Source organism: Phycodurus eques, chromosome 11 (assembly GCF_024500275.1).
Source record: "Phycodurus eques isolate BA_2022a chromosome 11, UOR_Pequ_1.1, whole genome shotgun sequence".
Taxonomy (NCBI): Eukaryota; Metazoa; Chordata; class Actinopteri; order Syngnathiformes; family Syngnathidae; genus Phycodurus; species Phycodurus eques.
This window is the reverse complement of record NC_084535.1, coordinates 15379297-15393603: the sequence shown is the minus strand read 5'-3', so window position 1 is coordinate 15393603 and position 14307 is coordinate 15379297. Positions and strand designations below refer to the sequence as shown.

The 14307-nt window shown below is 41.3% G+C and overlaps 1 protein-coding gene across 21 annotated transcripts in view; it reads right to left on the bottom strand.

Moving 5' to 3' along the window:
* The window catches only part of LOC133409403 (neurexin-1a-like), a 247800-nt gene that overhangs the window by 144763 nt on the left and 88730 nt on the right, over window positions 1-14307 (bottom strand). For 15 of the 21 annotated variants that reach the window (XM_061689309.1, XM_061689310.1, XM_061689319.1 and 12 more), the window contains 3 exons: window positions 9872-10173; window positions 8237-8260; window positions 7066-7227 (listed from right to left, as the gene is read on the bottom strand). In XM_061689309.1, coding sequence (XP_061545293.1) covers window positions 7066-7227; window positions 8237-8260; window positions 9872-10173 — 488 coding nt within the window. The remainder of the gene's footprint in view (window positions 1-7065; window positions 7228-8236; window positions 8261-9871; window positions 10174-14307) is intronic. The other 6 variants (XM_061689312.1, XM_061689318.1, XM_061689324.1 and 3 more) reach the window with 1 other exon arrangement.

Here is a 14307-nt window from a genome sequence, read left to right as displayed (position 1 = left end):
GACTGTCCACGAGGTGTGCCAGAGAAGTTCCAAGACTGGTGTCACAAAAGATGTTTCAAAACAAAACTACAAGTGCTCCCCTTCGGAGTAATTCTCCTAGAGTCTAATGCACTCTTGCAGCCTTCTCTGCCGCACCTTCATGCATTCCTGGCAGCATGTGCCTTTAAATATTTTCATTCATCCAGGTCGTTGTATTCCCAGCCGTTGAATTGATCCATTTTACCAATTAGACACTTTTAACAATCTCGTACCTGTACTTACGTTTTGCACAGCTTGCTGTTCTCTAACAAATAGCTGAATAGCAAAATTAACAACAGGTGTTTGAGTAATTAATCGACCAATACATTTCCTCGTTCAATTAGAATTGTTTTTTTAAACAGCCCATGCTGTTCACATTTTGACATTATGAGACGAAGACTACAACTAACAATCGATCAACAGTACTCGCCATTGCAAAGTCTCAAACAGGATGTTCTCAGAGCCCAGTGGTCAATGAGATTCAAGTGTCACAGAGTGTTATCAGCAGGTTGCAACACAAGAAGAAGAAGAAGAATCACCTTTATTGTCATGAACATGCATGGATGCACACAAAATTTGTTCTCTGCATTTTACCCATCACAGTGAACACACACACTTGTTAGTGGAACACACTGGAGCAGGGGGCTGCTGAAGTGCCTGGGGAGCAGTTCAGAGTATCAGTGTCTTGCTCAAGGACACCACAGCCATGGGTCCATATGATGTTGGCGGATGGTCTGGTCTGGGTTTTGAACCTAGGTCCCCCACAGTGGCAGGCAATAATCTTAACCATTGGGCCACGGCTGCCCAAAGAAATATTCCCATACCGGGAACATGGAAGTGGCATGAAAGTATGCATAAAAGTGGACGACTGGACGTCCTTGGTAATGTAACGGTGTATTCATGGAGCAAACATCTGTCGTGAATTTTGGCGTTCAGCTCCTTGATAGAGAACAGTAAGTTTTTCAAAAAGTACTAGAACATTGATCAAAAAGTTTAGAGGTCAAATAAAGTTCACTTTGTAAACGTTATAGTGTATTTTAGTTTCATCCTGGAAGTTCACATAAAAGCTGAATATCCTTCTTCAATTACTAAATTTTTTAAAGAAGTGTATATGAATTGTGTTCCATTATTAAAATAAACACCCACTGCTGCACTATTTAACCTACGCGTTACGTATCATTGTTCAGATTATAAAAGACGTGTGTCAGTTTATAACAGGTAAAGTGACGACTAGTAACACATGCCATAATGAATATCAACAACCTAATGACGATAACATCTCTACTTGACAAATAGTGGCTACACTTTGTCAAGAGGGGGCACTGCAAGGACCACTTTGCAGAAAGAACAGTGCTGTTGTAATGGGGCTTAAACAAATTAGACACCGCAATAACTACATCATTATCCAATCTGCATAATGACAGTGTATCTAGAGTAAGAATAGCAGTAATGACAGGGTTGCTTTGTACAGTTCAGTAACAGCAATTTTAAAATTTTATAATGAGACATTTACTAACTAATTTTAGGGAAGGGTTTTTCAATAAAAGATAACTGGGGTTATTCTGAATTGGCCTCATTAGGGAATTAAAACAACTTTGACAAGGTGAATCTGACTCCAGTATTTCGATGAGGCTCAGTGAAACAAATACTGACCACATAGAATGCCGACAGCAGTCTCCTAGCAAGTGCTACGAGGTAGAATAAATAAATAAATTAACAAACAATCCAAAAAAATAAATACATAAATAAATAAAACACCATAAGTGGAACAAGTCAAGCATGCAAGTAAATTATTTTTTCTTTTCTACACCACTATGGAAGACTACTGTTTGGAAGAAGTAATATTAGGACAAATCCATATACACTGCATTTTCACAAAAGACTACAATATGCTGTTGGTCGAACCAGATACCAGTTAAACCTATGGAAAATGTGCCTTATTTGGAGTCAATTACAGCAAGTGAATATACTTGAAAATAAGGAGACTTCAGATGAGACAAATTTATGTGAATGGAGAATTATGTTTATTACTAGGCCATAGCTCACAGGTGTCAAACTGGTGGCCCGGGGGCCAGATCCCGCCCTCCACATCATTTTACGTGGCCCGCGAAAGCAAATCAAAATCGCTAATTGCTTTCTGGTGTAATACCATTGAGATATTTTCAAGCATTTTTTGTTACCAATATCCCTTTGAAAAGAAATGTAACAGTTGAAAAACATGTTTTTATAGGCTTCTGATTTCAAAACTGGTTATTCATTATGTTATTATTTATTATGTTGTGTATATTGTAATTACAGTATGAGGTAATCTTTCATTTATATGGGTCCACAGTCGTAGCGGCCCTCCGAGGTAAGTCATAACTGCGATGTGGCCCATGACAAAAATGAGTTTGACATCCCTGGCATAGCTACTGTGTCTAACTGTAAAAGACTGAAATTCATTGTGACTCATTACATGAATTAATTAAACAACCGCACATATCAAACAAGACACTGAAATTGGCATTGTCTATTCCAGGATGAGCCTTTTACTATTACAATCTTGTTTTCCCTCTTTGAATTTAGTTACACATTTTAAACACTCTGTTAAAGCCAGAATTTCCTTGCCACTATTCAGTATAATCGCCAAGGACAGGGAATAGGAAGACCATGCAATTTTCCACCTTTGGAAGTTGTACCATACTTTTGTGTTGAAAGTAGTTGTTGAAAGATCAAGTAATAATTGGGCTTGGTGAAATCAAACCGATTATAGCCAACATTAATGGGTGGACAGCATGAGGAGTTTTGAGTGGTGGTGTATGTGTGTGTGGGGGGGTGGGGGGGAGGGGGCTGGGGGTGAATTTTCATCGGGTATCCTTTCAATTATCTACAACACCAATTCCAATGAAGTTGGGATGTTGTGTTAAGCATAAATAAAAACAAAATACAATGATTTGCAAATCATGTTCAACCTATATTTAATTGAATACACTACAAAGACAAGATATTTAATGTTCAAACTGATTAGCTTTATTGTTTTTAGCAAATAATCATGAAGTTAGACTTTAATGGCTGCAACACGTTCCAATAAAGCTGGGACAGGTGGAAAGAAAGACTGAGAAAGTTGAGGAATGCTCATCAGACACCTGTTTGGAACATGTTCACCCACAAGTGAACAGGCTAATTGGGAACAGGTGGGTGCCATGATTGGGTATAAAAGGAGCTTCCCTGAACTGCTCAGTCATTCACAAGCAAAGATGGGGCGAGGTTCACCTCTTTGTGAACAAGTGCGTGAGAAAATAGTCGAACAGTTTAAGGACAATGTTCCTCAACGTACAATTACAAGGAATTTAGATATTTCATCATCTACGATCCATAATATCATCAAAAGGTTCAGAGAATCTGGAGAAATCACTCCATGTAAGCGGCAAGGCCGAAAACCAACATTGAATGCCCATGACCTTTGATCCCTTAGGTGGCACTGCATCAAAAAACGATATCAATGTGTAATGGATATCACCATATGGGCTCAGGAACACTTCAGAAAACCAATGTCAGTAAATATAGTTCGGCGCTACATCCGCAAGTGCAACTTGAAACTCTACTATGCAAAGCAAAAGCCATTTATTAACAACACCCAGAAACGCCGCCAGCTTCTCTGGGCTCATCGAAGATGGACTGATGCAAAGTGGAAAAGTGTTTTGTGGTCCAACGAGTCCACATTTCAAATTGTTTTTGGAAATTGTGGACGTCGTGTCCTCCGGGCCAAAGAGGAAAAGAACCATCCGGACTGTTATGGATGCAAAATTCAAAAGCCAGCATCTGTGATGGTATGGGGCTGTGTTAGTGCCAATGGCATGGGTAACTTACACATCTGTGAAGTCACCATTAATGCTGAAAGGTACATACAGGTTTTGGAAAAACATATGCTGCCATTCAAGCAACGTCTTTTTCATGGACGCCCCTGCTTATTTCAGCAAGACAATGCCAAACCACATTCTGCACATGTTACAACAGCGTGGCTTCGTAGTAAAAGAGTGCGGGTACTAGACTGGCCTGCCTGCAGTCCAGACCGGTCTCCCATTGAAAATGTGTGGCGTATTATGAAGCGTAAAATACGACAACGGAGACCCCGGACTGTTGAACAGCTGAAGCTGTACATCAAGCAAGAATGGGAAAGAATTCCACTTACAAAGCTTCAACAATTACTGTCCAATTACTGTTCCCAAACATTTATTGAATGTTGTTAAAAGAAAAGGTGATGTAACACAGTGGTAAACATGACCCTGTCCCAGCTTTTTTGGAACGTTGCAGCCATAAAATTCTAAGTTAATGATTATTTGCTAAAAACAATAACGTTTTTCAGTTTGAACATTAAATATCTTGTCTTTGTAGTGCATTCAATTAAATATAGGTTGAACATGATTTGTAAATCATTGTATTCTGTTTTTATTTATGTTTAACACAACATCCCAACTTCATTGGAATTGGGGTTGATGATTGATGAAGGCTGAATGTTTTACACTGATTTGAATGATTGGTATGCACTTTGGATAGAGAAAAATGTCCCCCTGTTGGACGCCCCTATCTGTCCTCCTGTCAACCTGGCAGTGGCCAGGCCTCCGGTTGGGACAGGGACTGACTACTGTGATGGACTTTATTGGCTGAGGGGGGCGTCTCGCTCTCCTGTGGGGCAGCGGGGAGTGGAGGTTGGCCGGCTGGGTGGCGGTGGGTCCCTGCGTTCTCCTCCGGGTGGCCAGTTTCGGGGCGCTTAGGTGGGACCGGTGGACCACCCTGGATCCCTTGGTAAGGGTGGTGTCCTGTCCTCATGGCTGGGTGGTGTGGGGTCCTTCGCTCCCGTTGTGCTGGCACAGCAATTCCAGGACACCTCTGACGTTTATTGTGCATGCAAGACAGTGTCAATTCACTTGCATGTCTCTGCAGGCCCACACCCCTGGGACTCATTTGCTTGGTTTGGGACCACTCCCTATTTGCGATAAATAACTCTAAGGACCTTGCAAACTTCTTGGAATTTCCCCTCACTTGCACTTCACTTCTGTTCAGAATTTACATAGCCACTCCCACCACACCTATTTACACAGCCGCGTCAAGTACCCTCGTTCTGCTCACTTCACCTCCTGTCCCTATGCTGTCCTTTCCTATATTGTCCTGTTCTTCCCTCACAGGGTGCAGCACTACTGTCCCATATAATACTCACCTCCAATGTGACATTCCAGTATTCATATAATGCTTTGTTTTGTTTGTCTCTGTCCTCTCCTTTATTTCTTTTCTGTCGTTCCCCTCTCAAACCGATTTGTCCAACTGAATTTTTTTCATAAATATCCATCACAATACAAAGAACCACAGTGGCAGTTTGAAAAGAAAATCCGTTGCACAGAAAAAAACATGATCCAACATAAAATGGATACAGTTCCTCCATTTTTCTTGACTTCAGCAGCCAAACAAGACAAAAAAAAAAGATAAATGTTCTGCCTTCAACAAAATTGAAGGAAGAGACAAATGTTGACTTATTTTAAGATCTCACTCAAGTGAGGACACAATTTTAACATGATCAAAATAAAACATTGTGTTCTTCACACAACAAATATTTAGATGGTGGCGGATGTGGACGCCAGATGACTATGATTCAGATGATATCCACCAGATCGTGATTTTAAGTCATATAACCTTAATGATGTACTGGGTACAGGCAATACAGGCAATAAACTGTGTGTGAAGTGAAGGGCACCTATTGATGCCTTACTACAGCACTAATTTGTCAACAAGGTAGATCAGTGAGAATCAACTGTTTGTTTTACTAGCACTGTAGTCATAAAAACCATTGTATATACTGGAATCTGCACACAAATATTTCATCAACCCACCATCAATCAGCCACGGTACCTGCTGGTACATTAAAGCTCACATGTTCACAGACGCTGAGACAGTGTATCTGATTAGTTTTGGGCTGTTATCTGTTATGTTTTACGATACGTTGGTTTGATCATTATGTGAATTATGAAATTCATGGGATGGAAGAAGAATCATCTGAGGCACTGAATCAGAAGGAGAATCCATTTTAGCTTCTAAAACTAACAAAGTAACAAAATCTAGTACCTGTAGCATAGGCGGCTACTGTACTTTCATATTTCGCTATTGTAGATTATTTCCATTCTCTAAGGTCTTCTGTTGCATATAAGTGCATTAGATTGCCTTAGATACAATAATAATAATAAAAAGGGTATATGGATGGATCATAGTACTAATTTCTAGGTAGGTTTCTCTTAGTATCCCTGTAGTCTTAAAAAAAATGCTTTCGGTCACACACTCTATTAAGCATCATATTAAAAAATACAGCTGCAGGTGAAAGTGTCAGACATTATCAACCTTATGGAAGAAATATTCATTATTCCTCTCCCTGGATTAGTCGACCAGCTAATTAAATTCATCAAAATAAAATACACCATCGAGACACAACAAATGGCACGTCTGATTCGAGTGGACCAATCTCAAGTTGTATGGTTGCTATGAGTGTAGAATAATATAGAAGTGGCCACAAGTACTGGATGTTAAATTCTCAAATTAAATTCTTTTGAGTGTTTACATTTTTAACAAGTGTGATTGGCTGGTGACCAATCCAGGGGGTACCCTGCTTCTCACTCAGTCAGCTGGGATAGGCTGAGGCTCCAGCTCTGCCACGTCCCTGATGAGGACAAGCGCTACAGAAAATGGATGTATAGACATTTTAGCTCGAGCACATGTGCCAAATAATAGCATAACAGCACTGAAGTGTGGCTACTGATCCTTTTGACTTGAGCCCTTCGCTCCTCTAGGGAGTGTGTAAGGACATTGAGAAATGTCCTCAGCTTGAAGTAGTTGGGGCAAAATAAACCTTGTGCATGTGTGTGTGTGTGCGTGCGTGTGCATCCGGCTGCGTGTGTGCGCATGTGTATGCGTGTGAGGACAACAACAACAAAAAAACACTATGGAAGCAAGGTTTGTTGAGTGTGAAAAGGAACAAACCTGACTCCCCACTAGCTTCTGATTGCACACATAGGTGGTATTTACCTCCTTGAGGCAGCCCATGAAGTTGTTGCTAACTGGAGATCCAGGCAGGTCAGCTGTGCTAGGACTCCCTCCAACGTAGAAAAAGTCATCGGAGCCAAGCATGGTGTAGTCCTCTTGCGTATATCCCGTAGTTGTCAGAATTCCGTCCACGGATATTGTTACCTAGACAACAAAGCATAGCGAAAGGAAACACTGTCCTCAGCCTATGTTACAATACAATTACCTTCCCTTCTTCCCATCAGAGATACATTTTCCTCTATTTCTCTTCCAGAAACCCATTTTCATGTCTGTTTTTCATGTCTTTTTTCTTGTTTTGTACTGTTATTTTGTCCAAATGATTAGTTGGAGGACTCCATACCCCCAAAAGAAATGCTGTTTTGAAGCGCTCGTGAACTGTCCATGATAGTGTTAGTATTGACCCGAATGCAACGTAAAATTATTTAGCAGACACAAAAATGGTGTTAGTAGAATGTCAACTGGGTTAGTTTAAAATCAATTAAATATAAGTATGCCTAGCAGTTCTAAAAATAAGTCAGATGTTAGTGATGGAGTACACGCTATGTAAGGCACAATCATCTCTTAGTATTTGGAGAAGGGCCAAGGATATTTGTGACAAAACTAAGCATGCATGGCACTCTTTTCTTTTTGATCATTTGCATACAAAAAGAAAATGTTCCCAAATTGATTGGGTTGCAGACATTAGTACACTTGTCAGTGCATCGGATGCATGCAGAAATTTATGGACACTGCCAAACCACAACAAGGCATGAAAAAGCACCAAGAAGACAACCACAGCTCAACTGTCACAATCATGTTGACAAATGGCTAGTGTGACGCAACATGTAGTCAAGATTGCACGCCATGCAAAGTGAAAGGATGGCCAGCCAGACAGCAAAGGGTCCCTAACATTTAATCTATTCAAAATGATGCTCCTAAATGAGAGTATTAGACAAAATTGGACCAATAAATAATCAAATAAAAGGATACAAATGATGAAAACAATTTAAAAGGTAAGAAAGTCGAAAGGTAAGCAGAGTACCAACTGCAAATTCCCTGTTTTTTTTAAATGACGTCTACAGTAAAAAAGGAAGAAGAAAAAATAGAAACACACGGCAAACCCAAACTAAGAAACAATTAGTATGATATCTACCGAACAATGTAGTTTGTTTACCATAGCGTGTCCAATGCCTGAGTGCTTTGTGGAAAAGGGGGGAGAAAGGAAATTAAAAACTGTGAACAGAATAACGATTGTTACTCAAATCATATATGATGGTCAATACTGTTAGTACATTTTTAAAACGGCAAAGACCATACTAGTTAGTAAAATGACACATTCCATGAATGATGTTAGTTTGTTTTGAAAGCATGTTAGTAACAGAGAGGAAATAGGGCAAAATAAGTTTAACAAGAAAAAAGCAGACCTAGTAAAAAGATCTAACCCTTCTGAAAGAGGTGTAAGAGCACAGCCAATGAAGTTTTGCATGGTGTGTGCTACCATGGTCGAGGAGTGACCAGACAATTGAGCAGAAGAAACAATACCCTTATCAATACAATGCAGATACAAAGTTACGACTGACAGACATTAAATGGCTCTAAGAAAGAATGCCTAAAGCACATCAGTGAACCTTCATTTTCAAGTCTCTTTGCCCACTGTCATATGTTATTGGTGGTAATATGTGTGCGGTCTTCTTTTCCTTAGATTTAGTTTTGGGGCAAGTGTCTCAGACTTCCCCCAGGCTCACACACAACTGGACCTCCTCTCCGTCTTATTAATGAACTTTAGGACCACTTGACTGGAATGGCAAAAAAGCAAGAAGACCCTGCGACAACATGAGGAGAACTTTCAATTCTCCAACACTGTATGCACTGAATATGCTTCTCTTTCATTCAAGATTTAAAACTAGTTAGGGAGCTGGTCGCATTTTTTGGTTAACCAACAATCAATTACATGCTGAAGATGTTTGAATTTAGTGCTATGCGAAGAAAAACTATTTCCCCAAAATAAGAACAAATCTCTGGGTACACCTGATTTTGGTAGACATCTAAATCCTTAGGTTAAAAGGCTTAGAGCAGTTCTTTTGTAAGTCAACATAATGAGAAATCACTGTAAGTTTATTTTACTGACAAAGACAGTCCGGCCAGTCTACATTGTTCTTATTGTTAGTCTGCCTGATGAGTGGTTTTCCTGGAAGTACGCACATCAGCAGCCCAGTGTAAAGTTTATCTTTTGCATCCTTCTGACTGCCTGAGAACAGCTACTGTATCTCCCTATGTACAGTACATGAGAAGGATCGTGAATTAAATTTAAATTATTTGTCGTCAAACTAACATATTTGTTATGACTACTTCCCATACATTAGTTTGATTGACATATCACTTAAGACTTCTACTAAATTAGTACCAAAGCCTAAAATGTAAGCCTTATGGCAAAAGAAAAAATAGAGCTCCTACATCCCCAGATAAGAGGGGCTTGCACGTTGGGTTGGCATTATAGTACTTTATACCATTTCTCTGTATTTCAAACATGAAATGATAAAACTTGAACACAGTACACATCAAAAGTCAAATGCAATGTCTGTCTTTTCTCTTTAAAATTGAAATTAAATCAAAGACTTGATCCACATCTATCTGTTCCTGCTCACGAGTGGTTCTGTTTTATATTTTCACCTGTTGTCCACCAAACTTTGATTTAGTAATCCAATTACAGGGTCTGGAAAAATATTATAAGACTATAAAGTATGATCGTAATGATTGAAGTGCATGTTGTAATTCATTTAAGTATCCTGTTCATCCTTAGTACTGTTACCTGACGTAGATTCCTTGTTACTTTGACATCATGCCAATCATTGTCATTAAATTTCCCATTGACTGGCTCCACCAGAGCTTCAAAGGCTCCAGACCCCAAATTAATGACGAGTGATACAGCCCCATTTTTCAGTGCCAGGTTGACGTAGTCGGCTGATTTGCCCGTGTGCAGCATCAGTCCATTCCTCTGGAGGGTTTTGAATGACAATGTGATTTCATCGCTGCTGCTTTGAATGGGGTTCAAGGACAAGTCGTAACAGAAGAACTCCGATCCTTTGAAGGTTGCAACATACTCTTCTTTCCCTGCAGGGACGAAGAGAGAAAATGTGTTGAATTAATAACGTGCCCTCGTGGGTGCTTATTGGGATGCTGTCAGAGGGAAAAGCATGAGAAAAAAATATTTCCAAGTAGTCATATTAATAATACTGTAAATACACAGAAATTGGACAGATACCTACCACAGACCAAGACCATCGGTTATTGTAGGACTGCACTTTGTGACTCATGCTTACTTATAACACATTATAATTAATGAATAAATCATTTTAAAAAAAAAACTTTTTAAAGTGTGTACTCTTTAATTTTATTTTGTTCCTCATTACTTCCCCGAGTTAAGCAAGCCGATGACACCACCTTAGGAGCAACTGAGGGTTCAGAATTTTCCTCAAGGACACTGAGAGGTCTTAAGTGAACCAAAGGATTCAAAGCAACAACCCCACTGTTGCAAAACACCCACTCGACTCACTCATCCATGCCGCCCACAAAAAAGGGAGAACGTGCAATTGTAGTCCCCATTCCCAGAACTGAGCATTTCGGGAAAATGAAAGCGGAATTTTTATTCTGTGAACTGGATGCTTTGCGTACATGCATCAAAACTGAGCAGTAGGCAAATGGCTGCTGTCATCATACTAAATATGACAATGTCTACACTACACTATGTACTATTGTGCGAGAATCAGTGACAGTGCATACAGCTATTGTAATAATATTAATAATATTTAAGGAGTAGAAGGACAACAAAGGATATTCTCACAAAAAATTAAGCATCCAAATTTTAAATTGTTTTCCTCTGTCCTTTTCTACAATACAATGTTGATACAGTGCATCAGGAAGGTACTACACTTTTTCCACGTTACTTTACAGCCTTACTCCAAAATAATTTAAATTCATTTCAGAATTCTCTTGAAAGTGTTTTTGCAATAGAGACTGTCAATTGCATAGCTGTTAAGCAAATGTTGGTTTACAGTAGATTTTGTACAACGACAAACATTAAAAAAGCACACCTTTACTGTAACAGTCAGTTACATACAGTATACACACACACACACACACACACACACACTTAATCCATGCGCCACGCACACAATTCATTCGTAATTATTTAAGGGAATTAACAGTGAATTGCCAGTTTGGAGATGTATGATGAAGGAAAGAGATGAGAATGACCCCCAACCAGTGGCCTTACTTGTTATGTAATCCTGAGCTAGTGCTGGTGAAAAGATGCAGGGTTCTCCAATCTTCACTGATAGGGTTCACAGAGATTGAGGGTGTTTAAAAAAAAAAAAAAAAAAAAAAAAAAAAGTCAACTTCAATTACGACCCCATGTAGTTCTCCCAGAGGTGCCGTATAGGACCTTTAAGGGGGAATCAATGAGGAGACAAATTGTTGTGGACAGCAACCCCTGTTTATTTGTTACGCTCTTGTGGCATGCCTGAATGCTCCTCGCCCATTTATATTGCTGTAGCTTATTTTCTGCTAGTGGTTTTAATAGCTTGTTATCTGTCTAAACTACTTTTTAAATGCTTTGTAATGGCTGTTCACGTGCATCCCATCTCAGTGATGCTCTGGACAACATTTTCTTTGTCTTCTTATAGTTATTCTAATAGTTGTTTTCAAGTGTTTTAAATGGATGATTGATTTTTCACAATGAATGTCATGTAATTTGTTTGCCTGTGTGTGTCTGCATGTGTGTGCGTGCGTCTGCATTTATGCGTGTATATGTGTGTGTGCAGGGTACATTATTGAGGGGCTGTTAGGGACATTATTCAGGATTAGCTCTCACAATTACTACTCAAATGCTTTCAAATAAACACAAACTACTGAAAGGCTCTCATAACACTAGACAAACGCTCTCAAACACTTCTCAAACACTCTCGTAAACACTAGTCAAATTCTCTCATACGCACATCTTGCTCTCATAAAGACTACTCAAACACTCTCATGAAGACTACTCAAACACTCTTATAAACACTACTCAAACCCTCTCATACACACAAGTATTGGTCTCATAGACTACTCAAACACTATTATAAACATTACTCAAACCCTCCCATACGTATGAGTCTAGCTCTCATAAAGACAACTAAACACTCTCATACACACACGAGTCTTGCTCTCATAAAGACTACTCAAACACTCTTATAAACACGACTCAAACCCTCTCATACACACGAGTCTTGGTCTCATAAAGACTACTCAAACACTCAAATAAACATAACTCAAACCCTCTCATATGCGCGAGTCTTGCTCTCATAAACACTACTCAAAAACTCTCCTAAACACTACTCAAACACTCTCTAAAACACTCCTCAAATGCGTTCATGTCAATCACATTCTCGCACACGTCACTGGCATTCATGGGTTCATGTCAATCATGCTGACGCATACGGCAATTTTGCTCACACGTGAATAATGTAAATCTTTTATTTGGTAGTTCAATTCAATAAGTGAAATTATAGAGATGCACTGCACACACTCAGAGTGAAGTATTTCATATTTAAAATATGTATGAAGAGAGGGGCGGGTGAAGAGAGGGGTGGAGCTGTCAACTGATCACCACCTGGTGGTGAGTTGGCTCCGATGGTGGGGGAAGATGCTGGTCCGACCTGGCAGGTCCAAATGTATTGTGAGGGTCTGCTGAGAACGTCTGGCAGAATCCCCTGTCAGAAGGAGTTTCAACTCCCACCTCTGACAGAACTTTGCTCATGTTCTGGGGGAGGTGGGGGACATCGAGTCCTAGTGGACCATGTTGCGCCTCCATTGCTGAGGCAGCCGACCGGAGCTGTGCCCGTAAGGTGGTCGGCGCCTGTCGTGGCGGCAACCCCCGAACCCGTTGGTAGACACCAACGGTGAGAGATGCCGTCAAGCTGAAGAAGGAGTCCTCTCGGGCCTTTTTGGCCTGTAGGACTCCCGAGGCAGCTGATGGGTACCGGCTGGCCAAGCGGAATGCAGATTTGGTGGTCACTGAAGCAAATGCTCGGGCATGGGAGGAGTTCGGTGAGGCTATGGAGAAAGACTTCCGGACGGCTTCGAGGAAAATCTGGTCCACCATCTCCACCATCCACTGTCTCAAGAGGGGGAAACAGTGCACCATCAACACTGTGTATAGTGGGGATGGGGCGCTGCTGACCTCGACTCGGGACGTTGTGAGTGGGTGGGGAGAATACTTCGAAAACCTCTTCAATTCCACCGACACGCCTTCCCATGTGGTAGCAGAGCCTGGGTTCTCTGAGGCGGGGTCTCCTATCTCTGGGGTTGAGGTCACAGAGGTGGTTAATAAGCTCCTCGGTGGCAAGGCCCCGGGGATGGATGAGATTCGTCCAGAGTTCCTAAAGGCTCTGGATGTTGTGGGGCTGTCCTGGTTGACACGCCTCTGCAACATCGCGGGGACAGTGCCTCTAGATTGGCAGACTGGGGTGGCGGTCCGCCTTTTTAAAAAGTGTGTTCCAACTAGAGGGGGATCACACTCCTCAGCCTTCCTGGTAAGGTCTATTCAGGGGTGCTGGAGAGGAGGGTCTGTCGGGAAGTCGAATCTCGGATTCAGGAGGAGCAGCGTGGTTTTCGTCCTGGCCGTTGAACAGTGGACCAGCTCTACACCCTCGGCAGGGTCCTCGAGGGTGCATGGGAGTTCGTCAACCAGTCTACATGTGTTTTGTGGACTTGGAGAAGGGGTTCGACCGTATCCCTCGGGGAGTTCTGTGGGGGGTGCTTCGGGATTTGGGGTACCGAATCCCCTGATACGGGCTGTTCGGTCCCTGTACGACCGAAGTCAGAGTTTGGTCCGCATATCCGGCAGTAAGTCGGACTCGTTTTCGGTGAGGCTTGGACTCCGCCAAGGCTGCCCTTTGTCACCGATTCTGTTCATAACTTTTATGGACAGAATTTCTAGGCGCAGCTGAGGTGTAGAGGGGGTCCAGTTTGGTGTCCTCAGTATTGCATCTCTCCTTTTTGCAGATGATGTGGTTCTGTTGGCTACATCAAGCCGTGATCTCCAACTCTCATTGGAGCAGTTCGCAGCCGAGTGGGAAGCGGCTGGGATGAGAATCAGCACCTCCAAATCTGAGACCATGGTCCTCAGTCGGAAAAGGGTGGCGTGCCCTCTCCAGGTCGGGGATGAGATCCTGCCACAAGTGGAGGAGTTCAAGTATCTTGAGGTCT